General features: G+C 40.7%; 1 protein-coding gene across 3 annotated transcripts in view; it reads right to left on the reverse strand.

Annotated features, from left to right (window-relative positions):
- Positions 1-8,961: 8,961 nt before the first annotated feature.
- fbln2 (fibulin 2) overlaps positions 8,962-18,646 on the reverse strand; it is an 80,003-nt gene continuing 70,318 nt past the window's right edge. For all 3 annotated transcript variants that reach the window (XM_087840475.1, XM_087840476.1, XM_087840474.1), the window contains 5 exons: positions 17,270-17,395; positions 16,444-16,560; positions 14,648-14,776; positions 13,142-13,265; positions 8,962-10,591 (listed from right to left, as the gene is read on the reverse strand). In XM_087840475.1, the coding sequence (XP_087696601.1) occupies positions 10,231-10,591; positions 13,142-13,265; positions 14,648-14,776; positions 16,444-16,560; positions 17,270-17,395 (857 nt within the window). In that variant the 3' untranslated portion in view covers positions 8,962-10,230. The remainder of the gene's footprint in view (positions 10,592-13,141; positions 13,266-14,647; positions 14,777-16,443; positions 16,561-17,269; positions 17,396-18,646) is intronic.

Consider the following 18,646-nt stretch of genomic DNA (forward strand, 5'->3'; position numbering starts at 1 on the left):
ACCACTGGAGCTCCACCTGGCTGAAGTGTTGGAGCCAGAGGTGTAGAGTGATGCTCTGCCACTTTTTGTTTGATTTATTTTTAAATAAATATTTTTTATATATTTATAGAAAATATAGAAGTTTATTTGCCTAATTTCAATATAGAGGACTTTATATTGGAATATCAATGTTCACTTTTATTGAAACCACCTGTAGACAGTGTTGGGGAGTAACGGAATACATGTACCGCCGTTACGTATTTAAAATACAAAATATGAGTAACTGTATTCCGTTACAGTTACCGTTTAAAAAGGTGGTATTTAGAATACAGTTACTTTGTTGAAATAAATGGATTACACGGCGGTACTTCCCTGTTTCATATTGTGGCGGGTCAGGACTGTTCGGGTTTTGTTTGACAGCTACGTTCTGTTGTTCCAGGCGGCGTTACGGTTGCCATGGTTACAGGGTGACACTCTCTCTCTGCGTGTTTCCTGGGTGAGAGAGGCCTTTTTGTTGTTGTTGTGCTAAGCTAATAGGCAGAATGCTACAGGTATAGCTCTAAAGAATGTAGCATCATAGGCAGTGTAGTCCGTGCTGCAGGGAGAATGGACTGCCATACACGTTATGTGTCTGTGAGCGAGGGAGGGAGAAAAAGGAAAAGTACGAGCTGTCATCAAGCAGAAACGGGAGCTGGAAGCATGTAAATATAATAATAACCACTGCAGCCAAGAAGAGTGCCTGACGAGCCCAGTTGTAAGTAAGCTGTTAAGACTCGACTGTACACCGTGTTCGTGTTTTCCTCCAAAAACAATAAGTTCTGTTGGAGCAGCCTTTCAACGCCTCTCTCTGTCTCTTGACCCAGACAACAAAGTAAAGCTAGTTTTCGGCTACGAGCCCGACACAGAACCCACCGTATTAGCCAGAGGTCCCTTTACTACGGTTCAGAGCCGCGGACCTTCAGTAACAGTAATAAATCACAGCAATAGTACATTCATGTAGTTGTAAACAGCATGATAATATATTAAGTAATCCAAAGTATTCAGAATACGTTACTCTCATTGAGTAACGTAACGGAATACGTTACAGAATACATTTTGGGGCATGTATTCTGTAATCTGTAGTGGAATACATTTTAAAAGTAACCTTCCCAACACTGCCTGTAGAGCAGCACATCACTGAAAGATGAATAAAAGCACATCAGAGAGTGTTTCAGAAGCCAGTGATAGGCCAGCTCACTGACTTTGATCTTTCATTGAGATGTAAAGAGGATGAAGCAGAGGAAGCGTTCTTTCTGGAAATACAGAAACCTCATCTTTTTATACAATAATGTAACAGAATAATATTTAAAAGCCGAATGGAGAAGTCACAGAAAAGGCAGCAAACACAACTAAACATAAATCCAGTAGACACAGTTGAATACTGAACAAACAGCCTTTTTTGCTGTGTTGTGGCTCACTTTGAAGAAATTTAGCTCCTAACCCTTTGACGAGATCAAAGCTGGGACCAAATAGCTGAGTTACCTCCGTTAAGGATCGGTGAGTACCTACTGGCTGGTGTTACAAACCATGACTGGAAATAAGTTTGATCTCCAGCTCACAGCTTCCTTGATTTAATGGGAACCTCCGTTAAATAGAAACTGCTGCTAACAGCTTTGTGTCTGATCCCGCTGGAAGGACCTGACGTTCCAGCATCATAACCAGTCAGACCCATATACCATCGCTGGAAATGACCAAGCTGTTTTTGTGATGTCACAGCTCTGTAGCTCCTGGAAAAAGATAGCAAGTGGCCTCCAGAGATTTACCACAACCACAGGTCATAAAGGCTTTTTAATACACAGTTAACACTGCGAAAGTCTGTTTTAATGGAAACTAATGGAAACCATAGTGTGATGAAAAACTACAATTATAAATGATATTTTCCTTTGGTTTCACACGTCACACAAACCACAGCCTCATGGGTGAAAGTACTTTGTTTGACTCATCCAGCACAAACGCGACTTTATGTGTGGAGACCTGGTCGTTCTCACGCTGCAGTGAGAAGGTGGGTCCTGGCCACATATTTTTAGCTGTCTTGATAACCCTTTGAAGTTGAGACAGATAATCAGAAGTCACACCCCCACATGTGTGGGACGACGCCTCAATAGCCGGATGTGTTCGGGCTTCAGCAGAGAGGAAAGAGGCCACCCATGGCACACCAGTATCACTGCTCTACTGGCTGAGCAGTTTCCTAAACAAGCTTTCTATCATCTAGTCGCACAAACCACAGGGATGCACTGATTCTTCCCTGTGCTCGTAGGCCTATTAAAGGCTTTCATTTGGGAGGGTATATTCAGGGAGGTTTAATCTAAATTCTGCTTCTACATTATTTTTGTTTGTGTATTCATTTTGAAATTTGTAAAAGAATAACAGACAACCAGGCATTAACCACAGAAACTTACAGCTGAGAGCACAGCAGAGGACGTGCTGACCAACAGAATAGCAGTAGCAGGAATACAGTTACCAATAAAATGCACTAAATGTGCTATAATATTGACGAGACCCTAATATTTTATAAAGCTTTCAGCCTGTACTGTGTTGAGGCTACAGAGAAACGTCTGTGTGGGCTGCTGGGTGCTCCTGTCTTCATTACTGCAACAAAGACGGCATATATATACATATATGTCAAAGGAAGCAGGTAAGAAGAGTTGGTTTGTTGTGTATTGATATACACTATTAGTTAACACTATGAAAAGTGTTAACTTGAGCTCAGAAACATAATAGACACATCGAAAATATTTCAAGTACCAAGAAAATCTAAACGCTCCTTTTGTTGTTTTAGAGTAAGTCAGACTAAAAAGACTTCATAGCAGAGGTGTGGACTCGAGTCACATGACTTGGACTCGAGTCATTCATTTTATGACTTTAGACTTGACTTGAAAAAATGTTCTAAGATTGTGACTTGACTTGGACTTTTACACCAATGACCTGGGACTTGAATTGGACTTGAACCGGTTTACTTGAAAAGACTTGATATTTCACCCCAAATATAAAATTTAACATACATATTATATAGAAAGTGTGCACCATTAATTCAATTCATTCATTCATTTATTCAAACCACACTCCATACATATGTGTGCGTGGCTGTAGCACAGCCAATCAAATTAACCAGTTTTTTTTTTTTTAAGAAAAAAAAATCTGCAAGGAGTTATTTTTTTCAGGTACATAAACTATGAACTAGTCAACAAAAAAACAAAATGCAATAAGCAAAACATGTAAGTAGAAAATCACAGACAGATGGAACAACTTCCAACTTCCAACAGTTGAAGTTGCATAAAGAACGGTAGGTTCTCTTTTGCTACGATGAGATAGCTGACTTCATCTAACTAGCAAATGTCGTCGAGGCTACGTTGATGATACTGTTTGGTTTTAATGTGTATGATATTTTTGTCATGCGATTTTAAAGCTGGTCCAATTCAATTCAATTCAATTTTATTTATATAGCGCCAAATCACAACAAATGTCGCCTCAAGGCGCTTCATAGATACAGAGAAAAACCCAACAATCATATGACCCCCTATGAGCAAGCACTTTGGCGACAGTGGGAAGGTAAAACTCCCTTTTAACAGGAAGAAACCTCCGGCAGAACCAGGCTCAGGGAGGGGCGGGGCCATCTGCTGCGACCGGTTGGGGTGAGAGAAGGAAGACAGGATAAAAGACATGCTGTGGAAGAGAGACAGAGATTAATAACAGATATGATTCAATACAGAGAGGTCTATTAACACATAGTGAGTGAGAAAGGTGACTGGAAAGGAAAAACTCAATGCATCATGGGAATCCCCCGGCAGCCTACATCTATTGCAGCATAACTAAGGGAGGATTCAGGGTCACCTGGTCCAGCCCTAACTATATGCTTTAGCAAAAAGGAAAGTTTGAAGCCTAATCTTAAAAGTAGAGATAGTGTCTGTCTCCCGAATCCAAACTGGAAGCTGGTTCCACAGAAGAGGGGCCTGAAAACTGAAGGCTCTCCCTCCCATTCTACTTTTAAATACTCTAGGAACAACAAGTAGGCCTGCAGAGTGGGAGCGAAGTGCTCTAATAGGGTAATATGGTACTACAAGGTCATTAAGATAAGATGGGGCCTGATTATTTAAGACCTTGTATGTGAGGAGCAGGATTTTGAATTCAATTCTGGATTTAACAGGAAGCCAATTAAGGGAAGCCAAAACAGGAGAAATATGCTCTCTCTTTCTAGTCCCTGTCAGTACTCTTGCTGCAGCATTTTGGATTAACTGAAGGCTTTTCAGTGAGTTTTTTGGACATCCTGATAATAATGAATTGCAGTAGTCCAGCCTGGAAGTAATAAATGCATGAACTAGTTTTTCAGCATCACTCTGAGACAGGATATTTCTAATTTTAGAGATGTTGCGCAAATGGAAGAACGCAGTCTTACATATTTGTTTAATATGTGCGTTGAAGGACATATCCTGGTCAAAAATGACTCCAAGGTTCCTCACAGTGTTACTGGAGGCCAAGGTAATGCCATCCAGAGTAAGAATCTGGTTAGATACCATATTTCTAAGCTTTTCAGCGCCGAGTACAATGACCTCAGTTTTATCTGAGTTAAGAAGCAGAAAGTTAGTGGCCATCCAAGTCTTTATGTCTTTAAGACATTCCTGCAGTTTAACTAATTGGTGTGTGTTATCTGGCTTTATGGACAGATAGAGCTGGGTGTCATCTGCATAGCAGTGAAAATGTATGCTATGTCTTCTAATGATGCTGCCTAGGGGAAGCATGTATAATGTAAACAGAATTGGTCCTAGCACTGAACCCTGTGGAACTCCATAATTAACCTCAGTGTGTGAAGAGGACTCTCCATTTACATGCACAAATTGGAGTCTATTAGATAGATATGATACAAACCACTGCAGTGCAATACCTGTAATACCTACAGCATGTTCTAATCGTTCTAACAGGATATTATGGTCAACAGTATCGAATGCTGCACTAAGGTCAAGAAGGACAAGCACAGAGATGAGTCCACTGTCAGAGGCCATAAGAAGATCATTTGTAACCTTCACTAAAGCTGTTTCTGTGCTGTGATGAACTCTGAAACCTGACTGAAACTCTTCAAATAAACCATTCCTCTGCAGATGATCTGTTAGCTGTTTGACAACTACTCTTTCAAGGATTTTTGATATGAAAGGAAGGTTGGAGATTGGCCTATAATTAGCTAAGACTGCTGGGTCTAGAGATGGCTTTTTGAGTAAAGGTTTAACTGCAGCCACCTTGAAGGCCTGTGGTACATAGCCGATTATTAGAGATAGGTTGATCATATATAAGATCGAAGAATTAATCAATGGCAGGACTTCTTTGAGCAGTTTTGTAGGAATGGGGTCTAAAAGACACGTTGATGGTTTGGAGGAAGTAATTATTGAAGTTAACTCAGAAAGATCAATTGGAGAAAAAGAGTCTAACTTAACATCAATGGTACTAAGAGTAGCTGTAGATAATATTACATCTGTGGGATGATTATTGGTAATTTTTTCTCTAATGATAAAAATTTTATTTGTGAAGAAGTTCATGAAGTCATCACTAGTTAACGTTAAAGGGATGGTTGGCTCAAAAGAGCTCTGACTTTTTGTCAGCCTGGCTACAGTGCTGAAGAGAAACCTGGGGTTGTTCTTATTTTCTTCAATCAGTGATGAGTAGTAAGCTGTTCTGGCTTTGCGGAGGGCTTTCTTATAAAGCAACAAACTATTTCTCCAGGCTAAGTGATGATCCTCTAAATTTGTGACACGCCATTTCCTCTCCAGATTACGAGTCATCTGCTTTAGGGTACGTGTTTGAGAATTATACCACGGGGTCAGGTACTTCTGATTAGAGACCTTAGTTTTCACCGGAGCTACAGTATCCAGAGTCGTACGTAGTGAGGAGGTGAAATTATTAACAAGATAATCGACCTCTGTTGGGGTAGCGTTCAGATAGCTGCTCTGCTCTGTGTTGGTACAGGGCATTGACGATGATAACAGTGGCTGGATTATATTCTTAAACTTAGTTACAGCGCTTTCAGAAAGACATCTACTTTGATAAAGTCCACTCTCCACTGCTGCGTAATCAATTATTGTAAATGTAAATGTTATCAAGAAATGATCAGACAGGAGAGGGTTTTCAGGAAACACTGTTAAATGTTCAGTTTCTATGCCATATGTTAAAACAAGATCTAGAGTGTGATTAAAGTGGTGGGTGGGTTCTTTTACATTTTGAGAGAAACCAATTGAGTCTAACAACAGATTAAATGCCATGTTGAGGCTGTCATTTTTAGCATCAACATGGATGTTAAAATCACCCACAATAATTATTTTATCTGAGCTCAGAACTAAATTAGATATAAAGTCTGAGAAATCAGACAGAAACTCTGTGTAAGGCCCAGGTGGACGATAGATGATAACAAGTAAGACTGGTTTCTGAGTTTCACAGCTGGGGTGGACAATGTTAAGCATCAGGCTTTCAAATGAATTAAAAGTCTGTCTTGGTCTTTCATTAATTAATAGACTGGTGTGAAAAATTGCTGCCAAACCGCCCCCTCGACCTGTGCTTCGAGATTTCTGATAGTTAGAATGACTCGGGGGTGTTGATTCATTTAAACTAACATAATCATCCTGCTGCAACCAGGTTTCTGTAAGGCAGAGTAAATCAATTTGTTGATCAATTATTAAGTCATGTACTAACAGAGACTTGGAGGAGAGAGACCTAATATTTAATAATCCACATTTCACTGTTTTACTCTTTGGTTCAGATGTGGATACTGTATTGTTCTTTCTTTGTAAATGTTTAAGTTGTTTGTTGCTGGTTTTCAGTTTGTTTTTTGTCTTTTTGGAAGCAGACACAGTCTCTATGGAGATGGGTTTTTGGGGGGGTAGCAGGAGGAGAGAAGCTGCAGAGAGGCGTGTAAGACTGCAACTCTGCTTCCTGGTCCCAACTCTGGATAGTCATGTTTTGAGGGGTTTAATAAATTTGTCGATATTTCTAGAAATGAGAGCTGCTCCATCCAAAGTGGGATGGATGCCATCTCTCCTAACAAGACCAGGTTTCCTCCAGAAGGTTTGCCAATTATCTATGAAGCCCACATCATTTCTGGGACACCACTCAGACAGCCAGCAATTTAAGGAGAACATGCGGCTAAACATGTCACTCCTGGTCTGATTGGGGAGGGGACCAGAGAAAACTACAGAGTCCGACATTGTTTTGGCAAAGTTACACACCGATTCAATATTGATTTTAGTGACCTCCGATTGGCGTAACCGGGTGTCATTACTGCCGACGTGAATTATGATTTTACTGAATTTACATTTACCCTTAGCCAGCAGTCCAACAAGCGCATCCAAGAATAACATGCAGCTTATCTCAGAACTGTCGGTGAAAATTATTCTTGGAGCTAAGTTTAATTGAGCTGCATTTTTATAGAGGTGCAATTTCACAATTTGTGTATATTTTCTAAGTTCACTATTTCGTCATGTGTTGAGAAAAACAGAGATTTAAAAATCACATGGTCTAATATTTACAGTTAGCATATAACTGTAACATTCTTTTTTTTCGTTTTTTGGTTTTTTAAAGACTCGAAAGGACTCGAAATTCAAAGTTTCAGACTTGTGACTTTACTCGGACTTTTACACCAGTGACTTGAGACTCGACTCTGACTTGCCTGACATTACTTGAGACTTGACTTGTGACTTGAGGATAAAGACTTGAGACTTGCAAAACAATCTCTACTTTTAAGATTAGGCTTCAAACTTTCCTTTTTGCTAAAGCATATAGTTAGGGCTGGACCAGGTGACCCTGAATCCTCCCTTAGTTATGCTGCAATAGATGTAGGCTGCCGGGGGATTCCCATGATGCATTGAGTTTTTCCTTTCCAGTCACCTTTCTCACTCACTATGTGTTAACAGACCTCTCTGCATTGAATCATATCTGTTATTAACCTCTGTCTCTCTTCCACAGCATGTCTTTTATCCTGTCTTCCTTCTCTCACCCCAACCGGTCGCAGCAGATGGCCCCGCCCCTCCCTGAGCCTTGCTCTGCCGGAGGTTTCTTCCTGTTAAAAGGGAGTTTTTCCTTCCCACTGTCGCCAAAGTGCTTGCTCATAGGGGGTCATATGATTGTTGGGTTTTTCTCTGTATCTATGAAGCGCCTTGAGGCGACTTTTGTTGTGATTTGGCGCTATATAAATTAAATTGAATTGAATTGAATTGAATGACTTGGTCCCACCTCTGCTTCATAGAAAATAAAGTCACTTTGAGTTGGATTCAAATTCAGAGGAAATGTTTGGCCTCTTCATTTTGTTTTCACAGCCTATGAATTCTTTCTACATAGTACCGACAAAATTCAACACAAGCAAACAAACACTCAGAGATCAGAGAGAGGGTTTTTATGTTTGAGTAGAATTTGCAGTACCTTCTGCAAATACAACACATGTATATACTGTGTTTAGTTTTTATTGTTATTTATTGAATTATGTTAAAAAAAAAGATCGCCATCATCCTTTATTTATTCTAGGATTAAAAAAAGCTCTTCTGACATTCTATGTTGGGTGATTTCACACCCAGCAACTGCAGTCTTAAAATATCAGTGTTATTATTCAGTATCAGCCAAACTGTGGTGTTTGATTTACAGTGACCCCACCCTCTAGTTTCCAGTTGAACTGTCATCTATTGGAATGTATTAATAGGCTGGAGCGCACACTTTCCGGGTGGGAATGCCACAGGGTGGAACACAGACGACATGTTCCTTGTGGAGCAGCGGAAGAGGTGATAAAAACATTTCAGATAAGAAGTGCCCAATGTGTGTGGCACAGCTGTTTTTCTTCAGAATATCTAAATGACTTTATAAGTGTATTAATAGTGGGACCTTCTGACACCAGTAGGTGGGGATGTGGGTTCACTGTTGACTGAGGAGCCAGCGCTCCGACGTGTGACGGTGTTACTGACGTGGACAAACGCACGCTGACACTGTGCCCTTTTATTGACAACGGTTTGATCATCAGTCAGTTTACAGATACAAATGTACATGCTGTGTGAGGCTGAGTCAGTCCTGCACACCACACAGGAAATTGTCTCGTGTGTAAAAGAGAATGTGGTTTTTACCCTGAGATAATTACACAGTCAAATAAAAAAGATGCATCTGGTTACAAACTAAAGAGTATAACATGAAACAATAAAATGTAACCTCCTCTATAATAATACTGTCAGTGCTAGAATGACATCATCACTATTTTTTTGTGTGTTTTGAACTCATTTGATCAGATCACATATTCATAAATAATATACACAACGCTATGGAGGTCCAAAACGGGCAAAATAATAATGAAAAAAAAACCCTGATTACATTAATTTACGTAGTTTTGCTTTTAGTATATTTTATGAGATGGGAGAAAAACTTTTTTCTTTCTTTTTTTTTAATTGGAGAAACGCTCCATTTCCCCTTTGTGTTGCCCAGCTCTGTGGATATGTCACTAACATTTATCATTTACATGTGAAATATGCCAAATCACAAAAAATACCAAGTGAAATAAGCATACGATACCAAAATAAATATCCTTTATTTGATTTTTTTAATCTAAAACTATTGAAAGATTATTTTTTAAACTACACAAATAAAGGTTGAAATTGAACGATTTATACTGCTTCCTAGACTTCTGAGAATATTTGTTCTCATATATTCATTTTGTCAGTTTTGGACCTTATCTATGGAAAAGTGGCCACTACGCATCGTGTGATGTCACCACAGCCACATCACCATCCTGGCCGTTGTAGCATCTCCCTCTCTGTAATGTGAAAATCTCTCAGCTCCTGTGCTGACATATCAGTGAAGTGAGAGGAAAAAACAACACAATCTTACAGTTGTATCTTAAAGCCAGCCGAAGGTGCGAAACATCACCAAAAGGGTAATGAGGGAATAAACCAATAACCGAGACCAGCCAACGTCTACACACGCAGTTGAACAGACACTAATAGTGCGAGTGTATAAAAGCTAAATTATGTTTGCTAGAGTGAAGCTGAAAAATACATACGTAGAAATACAAGGTTTTTCAGGAAACATTACTTTCAAGGAAACACAGCAGAGAGCCTGCCATGATAGGAATAATTCAATCTTTGGCAATATTCTACAAGATTCCTAAATCATGCTTTAACCTTTAGAGGCATTACAAAAATCTAAACGCCACAAATGTTTAGCACCATATGAAATGTCTAGTCTCTGTCTGTCTCTTTGGCTTTACATAGTGCTGGTTGTTATGAAGACGTGAATCTTGGCCAAGAATGAAGTCAACGTCCCTTGCCTCACCAGCTTCATTTCCACGTCTATCAGGAAGTCTTTGGGCTCGCGGACCTTTCTCTGCAGGTAGACGGCGCCTGTGAAGCTGTTCAGCTTGCGTGTGCTGAAGTATCCCTCTTCATTCCCCTTCCTGATGCTGATGACAATATGATCTCCGGAGTAGGCCGGGTTAGGGCCAATTCGGAAGATCTGAGCTGGAATGATGATGTTGGTCTCATATGTGAGCTGGTAGTGAGTGATCCACAAGGGAGAGTTCTTACAGTCTAAGGAACTGACGGGACAGTTGATCCGCTCACAGCGTCTGAAAATGAGCCAGGGAAGATGGTGAGAAGACGTAAGCAAAACAATGTTTGGACACTGTGCTGCTCGCTGAACACTCAACACACAAAATGTCTTGACATTGCTTTTGTGAACTGGCATCAAATAAATAGAAGTGATCCTATAGAACCGATTCTAGATAACGCATCATCTGTGCAAGGGTGGAAAAGGGATATAAGACGGGAAGAGATGCCATTTCTACTGATGGCTTCTTGTTTATCATCACAGACCATCGCTGTGTCCCAATTCAGGGTCTGCACGCTTGAAGTACGCATTTTAAGTGCGATTACGTCACCGCCACGCGACGACGGCTGTCCCAATTCGAAGTGTACTTCAAATGCGTACTCCAAATGCGCCGTCGATTTCCCCAAATATCAAGCGTGGTCCGGTGCACGCTTCGTGGTCCCATATATCCCACAATTCATAGCGCGGCGGTGGGTGTGGATAATTTTGCCGCAAAATACGGCAGAAGGGAGCGGCCGAAAAGTGAACTGTCAAAAGTAAGTACTGAATATGACGTCACTTAATTATGCGCGAATGTTTAATAACGAAGAACATTAAAACATTGCTGTTGGCAACATGTCGGCAAAGTTATGTGACACTAGTGATGTTTGTACTTTCAGCATTAACTTGGTTTTATATATATGTATGTATGTATATATATATATATATATATATATATATATATATATATATATATATATATATATATATATCATAATAATCTGACAATACTATAATATTGGCCATATTATATTTACATTACCACAGTGAGATGATTTTAGTCTCGTGACCAACATCAGCTAATTGTTATTTACTAACTAATCTTTCTGTTCAGTACAGAAATGAAGCCCTTGAATCATGTTTTACAGTCCTGTGGTCTCAGCCTCAGATACTCAACTAATCACAGTGATGTCATGACAAAAATGAATGACCAACAAAACATTTTTCTCCTTCATTTCTGTCACACAAAGCTGTATGAAACGTTTCGCGCGGTTAGTAGCTATCATGGTTGCTAGGCAACCTGAACAGCGCGACGAAGGCTAGACCGTCCCATTTCACAAGCCTCTCACTTCTCGTATTTATAGTACGCACCGTACGTAGTACGCATAGTGCGCGTACTTGAAGCGTGCGGTCTCTTAATTGGGACACAGACCATGTCAGTAAGCTACAGCAGCCTCTGGGTTTTCAAGACTGTGGGGGCCCATAGAGGTGAAACTCAATGTAAGAAACCAGCAAATATAAAAATACTACAAAAGCACATAAAACACAGCAAAATTTGAAGAAAACAATGGAAGTAGAAAAAAAAACAAATGTCACAGAAGACAACTGCCATGTTTTTGGGGACGTGACGGACCACCTGGGAAAGTGACACAAGCCATATGAGGGATCCCACTGTGCTTTAACTACCTGATTCATATATGACTGTAGATATATGTTTGCTATGAGCTGTTTGCTGTCAGCTTGCCACATCTGCAGCTGTTCCATCACCTCAAAAACACTTTGTTGTGTGGGGTGTTTTGTGAGAGCTTTTGCAGCATTTTTCTTCTTCTGCATTTGCTGCAGTGCCTTTCCCCTCTCTACACTCCCTGAACATTTTGAACCGAGCTGCAGCGTGATGCAAAATCATTTGCTTCTTAAAGCACATGTGATTTTTCCATTGCTACTGGAGTGCTATTGAAAAGAGGTAGCATGTAGCAGCACTGCTCTTTCACATCACTGCCCCCTGCTGCAAGGATTCCATAATAACATAGATGAAGACTGTGGATGCCAGTGAGTTTGTGGGTCTTTCCCACAGTGCAATCTGAAGCTCTGTGACTGTTTATCCATCACACATCAGAATTTACAGCCTGGAGTTATCGTTGTAGTGCACCGTAATATTTGCACAACTCACATCAAGACAAGAGCGCCTAGGAACCTAATACGGGAAGACCAAGACACATTTTAATCTCAGCTGTCTGTCCGTGACTGCCAAGTCTGCTCATGAATGAAAGATGTCTCTCCATGGGGAGCCAAGAGATGTCACACTGAGGGTAATAAGGTGTCTCTAGGTAACACTGATAAGATGTCTCTTGTGGGCCGACAGGGGAGTGTGTGTGTGTGTGTGTGTGTGTGGTGTTGCTGTTCAGTGGAGCGTAGAGCAGGGAGAGCTGCAGAGACGGCTCTGGGAAGCACCGAGCTGATCAAAGCCATCTGACTTCTTCACACAGCGGATGTGAATCATGTTCAGTTAAACAAGCTCACAGCTAACAAGGCCCTTCTGTGCAGAACGCTGCGCTGTAAGCACATCGATGTATAACGTTTCACAGCCTGAGAGGATCTGGACAGAAACCGTATACACAGATATAGGCCAATGCAGCTGGAGACTGCTAATTTTATTGGACCTGTTTACAAAGACAGCTCAAATATGGAAACTTATAATACCAGATGTTCTAATGAGCCTTAACCTCTGAATACTTTGATGTAGTAAAAACCTGACTCTGAGCTAAAAGCGTAAAACTTTAGCAGAGGAGAAAATATAAATTTGACTCACGTGTTTGACACTTTCTTGTAGTGTTGAGGGCAATCAAAGGAGAGACACCTGAAGCCTCCCTGAAGGTTGTAGCAGGTCTGCCCAGTGGAGCAGTTGTGGGTGCCAGTTGTGCACTCATCAATATCTGGAAAAAGAGCCAACAATAAATCTAATAAACATCATCATTTTGATATGATAGGCTTTAGTGACCCAATCTGAATGATGCAGTGCCGTGCAGTGGTCAGTGGTTGTGGTTACCTCTGATGAACATGTCCAAGAATCCTCAATAGGAGACAGACAGTCTAAATGCAACGTGTCTGGATACACTCATTGTTCAGAATGACCTGCACTACTCTGAAACTGTGTGGGTGTCCTACTGGAACAGCCGCATGGCTGGGTGTTGGTACCAGTGCAGGCTGGAGCACCCCGTCCAGTCCCATTACCACCAAAAATGATCACAGTTGCAAATCTGCATCAACAGCCCAACCTCAGTCAACTTCAGTCAGTTGCAGCACGGTGATGTTGATGTTAGACTACAATGACTAAAACCAATCATAGAATAGATTTGGTTTTTCTACACAATGAAAACAATGCAGTGAGAAATGCATCTGATCAGCAGAGACTAAACATGTTTATGACATAAAACAGTGTTGTTATCTGTCATTGATGATGATTGGGATGCAAATACAGGCATCCCTGTATTTGCAGCCCCTTGGCACTGTGTATGTAATCATAAAGTGGGAAAACTTTGAGTTTGGTCTGCTGTCAAAATTCCACAAGAGTAACAAAAATTCCATTAACTTGGCAAGAAAGCAAATTTCCATAAATGTCTAACACCAAATTGAACCATTGTTACACATGTCAAACAATATCAGTTAATAAGGGCTAAAAAAAAGTTATACAGTAGTGCAGTTTGAATTTAAGGATTAATAAGTTAAGTGAAAATTAGGTAGAAAAGGGAGAAACTCATTAAACCCATTGGTATGCATAGGTAGAGCAGTAAATGTTCTCTCCCAGATTCAGATTTAGTGTGCTGCTGTTTGCGTAGGGCAGCGCGGTGGCGCGGTGGTTAGCACTGAGAAGAGTTTGACCAACTAGCCGGGCCTTTCTGGAGCTTGCACGTTCTCCCCGTGTTTGCGTGGGTTCTCTTCAGGTACTCCAGCTTCCTCCCACAGTCCAAAGACATGCAGTTAGTGGGATTAAGTTGATTGGAAACTCATAGGTGTGAATGGTTGGCAATTTCTATGTGTTAGCCCTGCAACAGACAGGTGACCTGTCCAGGGTGTACCCTAGCTCTCGCACTGTGGGTAAGTAGAAGAGAATGGATGGATGGATGCTGCAATTTGCTCAATCTATTCTTTAACAGCCTGTCACACTACGTGTACCCACTGCATTTCTATTAATGTAATAGTTACTACATGCATATAACAGCACTGACAGAAAGGTTTTCAATGCTCCAGTCAAACAGTACAAAAATGTAACCTGCATCAAGTCCAAGAAGACAATTACTGTATATATCAGCCTCACCTTTGCAGGTGCGTCCGTTGGCAGCCATGACATATCCATGAGGTGGACAGGCACACTGATAGCTGCCTGCAGTGTTAACACACTGGAAGGCACAGAGGTTCCCGATGCTCTGGGAGCACTCGTCAATATCTGTTTAAAACACACACACGCACATCTCGTCACTGCGATTAAACTGTGAGGAAAGAAAGGTTCAAAAGCAGTCGGGCTTTTCAGCTTTATCTCGAGCATTGTGTGTGTATCTTATTAGGGCTGGGTTTCGTCACTGATTTCTAGAATCGATTCAATTCCGATTCACAAGGTCCCGAATCGATTCGATCCACGATTCGATTTAATTCGATTCGATTCACTTCGATTTGAATCTGGGAAATTTTTTTACAGCCAGAAATATTATAATTCAGATCAGTGCATTTACATATTTTTGTATCTATAAAAAGGAAGCTGACACACGCAAGACTTTACCAAAGGTGTGAGCATCACAGCAGAGGCCTTTGTGTCAAAGTAGCTGAAGATAAAACACAGAAAAACATGAAGGCGATTTTCCTGGCCTGGATTTTATACAAATATTCTGCAGTACATCAAAAACAAAAGAAACCCATTAATCAACACATGAACATTACCTCTGAAGTTACAGCGATTTTATTAGAGACACGGCTAAGCGTTTTGCATTTTGCATAATTTTAGAAAGTTTAAATTTGTTCAGTATTGAACGGCAGAAATTAGGTTTTGTTTTCGGAAGTATATAAAACGAAAAAAAAAAACAACGGTCGACTTGTGCGTAACAAGCAAGCGAATAATGCAGAAAACAGTACAGAGTATGTGAAGCATAGTTTGGATCTTCTTTTGCTGCTGGTTCGGTCAATAATGTTTGGAGAGACATCAAACTAACAGCTTTAGAATCAGCGTAAAAAGGGAACACAAAGCACGGACCTGCCAACAGATCAGAATCAGCGAGCTGTCGGCTTTCAGCCCCGATCGTGAGAAAGGCGACATCTAACTGATTCTGATCCGCGGGTTTTGTCTTTGTGCAGAATCCGTGTTCTCATTTACTGTCTTAGCTGTTTGGTGGTTGTTGAAATTTTGTGAGGTTTCACCTGAGATTCTGGCATTTCGGGCAAAATAAATTTATATTAAAAAATCGATTCAGGATTTTAATGAATCGATTTTACGTAATCCAAGCCAGAATCGATTTTAATCGATAAATCGATTATAAAAACCCACCCCTATATCTTATGTGGAACATCAACTACAACTTGGCATCAGGAGAAGTTCTCCGGAGCTGGAACATCAGCTTTATACCAGCACATTTACCTCTGTTTTATAGAAAACCGTTCCTGGGTAGGTTATTTTGGTATTGATTGTCCCGTCTAATTTCATACATCACTCATCCGATTTCTCTACTGTGAAACTTACAGCAAGAGAACGACAATCTAATTTTAAAGGTGGTCTATGTATTCATCATTTGAAGCATGTTTTTCTGTTGTTCGCTTTCCTGAACCAGCAACTGCGTAAACCACTATAATGCAGCTATAGTGTATTATATATGTAAGTGCAGTCTGTGTATGGTTTTGGATAATAGAAACACTTCAGTAAATGCAGCTGAGGTTCACAACTCTCTGACTGAGTAAATCACAAGTGTTTGTGGGTAACTATTTGTTAAATTTCACACATGTATCTGATTAGATGTGTCTAAATGTGTTGACTGTAAATCACATAAACTGTAGGAATAGAGCAGTATGCAGTCTCCATCGATCTCTCTGAAGTGTTTCTACCACACTGGCAACCTTGGAAGAAAATACCTTCACAGGTGTGCCCATCATCTTTCAGGTAGTAGCCTGGGCGACAATAGCACTGATATGAGCCATAGATGTTGGCACACTCCTGGCTACAAGGGCTTTGGTCACACTCATTTGTATCTGAGCACAGAAACAGAAAAATACAATCATAAAATTAGACATAAACGTGTAAATATTTATGCAAGCTGTATGTTAGGAGTTAGATAGAAAAACAAATATTTGTATGTATATGTTGTAATGTTGCTGCCTCCCCAAACACCTGCTCCAGTCATTTATCCAAGACACTTTGTTCAAGACAAGTAACATGAAAAAAATCCATCTTAAAAGCGATAATCAAAACCCAATGATATCCTTCAGACAAGCGTTTATCTCATGAACCTCGATGAACGCTAAGCTTCACCTCTGGAACAGAAACATTTACATCTGGATTAAGTTCCTTCAGTCACGTCTGTGACAAGCTGGACATAACGTGACTCATGATCGGCTTTGCTCTCTGAAGCAGTCACATCTCCAGCACTGACGACTGACAGCACCTGAACCAGGAAACTATTATTATTACTCTTATCCCAGAGATGGAGACTAAATTAAATGCCAACAGAAAATAGTCTTTATTGATAACAGTGACTTACTAAGGAGACATAAACAGTTTCTCATCAATATACTTAATCTCCAAAGTCTGTGCAAAGACTGCTTTTGCCTTTTGATGCTGATGTTGTCCCTGGAGGCTCGCCTCTGTGATTTAAGTTCTTCATGAAAAATAAGACGGTCTGTCTAAACGAGGTGGCATTTAAATTTTCAATATGTCAGAGGAACAAACTGTCTAGCTTACCTTCGCAGTTCTTGCCGTCGAATGCGAGGGAGAAGCCGGCTGTGCATGAGCAGCGGTAGGAGCCTGGAGTGTTTTCACACTTCTGGGCGCACAGCCTGCCAGAATAGCGCCAGCACTCATTTACATCTGTCAGTACAAAAACAGGAGCTATTAGGCAGCAGATAGCCTTGAGGCCCACCAAGGACTCAACACACATACTCGATGAGCTTCCCTTGAAGGCCATCCCTCTTTTAAGCCAGCTTTCTTCTGATTGGCTGCCTCTCAGAAGCTTAAGGTTTGTCCAAACACCTATTGCGTGGGACTTTTGATGAATGGGAATACACACAATTGTAATACACGACAACAAAAACTAAAAAAATAACATATTAGGTCAACATTGAAGTAACTACAGCATACGCTCCAATTTCCTGAAAAATAAAACCCAGTTAAATATGACTGTTACGTGCCTGTGTTGGTGGGTTATCTGTTTCTTAATGTGTGTATGCAAATTCACCTGTGCAGGGGCTCGGCTGTGATTGGTGGACCTAAGGAACGGCCTGATGTAACTGGTTCCTGCTGTGGACGTGAACTATAAAAGGGCGACCGAACAGCTGCGGTGCGGGGGGTGTGGCAGACTTCCCGTGCACTTGCCTCAGGTCCAGACGGAGCAGCCGTAGCAATAGCTATTTGGTTAAATGGTCGGGCATGTGTGTGAAGTGCGGAGCAAGTAGGGGTGAGATGCCGATTATTTCGGGAAGCCTTCTTTTCTCCTGTGTTTTTAGACCAGGGAGGTCAGACTGTGTTATTCCTTTCTTTTCTTTTCCGTAAACAGGTCAGAGGAGAACCGAAGCCTAGGTTGAGTTTTGTTTGTTGTGTTGGCCTTAGCTCACCCCGAAATCATACACTCCCACTACCGTGAGTGCCATTGCTGTCAATAAATTATTGTTAAAAGTCCGATGCTGTGGCTGTGTCTGTTTGGGCGTGGGAAGTCACGGGACACCCCGCTCTTGTTACGGTCATCTCGAGCCGGGTCGTAACATGATTTGGGGGCTCGTCCGGGGTCGTAACAATGACTTTCTTAAAATAAACACTCAATGTTAAATATTATTGGCTAATTCTTCACAATTTGTTCAGTTAAATTCAGATCAATTCAATTTCAGTTATGTAGTTTAAAATCCCGTTCATTTTACCGTGTCATTATTTATTTAACAAAAAATGGAGCAAAATGCAGAAACGGTGAGTAAAAAACTAAGTACATCACATGATTCAGGACCTTGTAGAACCATCTTTAACAACAATAACTTCAAGTAATCATTTTCTACATCACTTTATTAGTCTCTCATATTCTTTTTTATGACGTTGCTTCAGTTCATTGAGATTTGCTTATACACAGCTCTC

Source organism: Neolamprologus brichardi, chromosome 5 (assembly GCF_056152115.1).
Source record: "Neolamprologus brichardi isolate AB-2024 chromosome 5, ASM5615211v1, whole genome shotgun sequence".
Lineage (NCBI taxonomy): Eukaryota > Metazoa > Chordata > Actinopteri > Cichliformes > Cichlidae > Neolamprologus > Neolamprologus brichardi.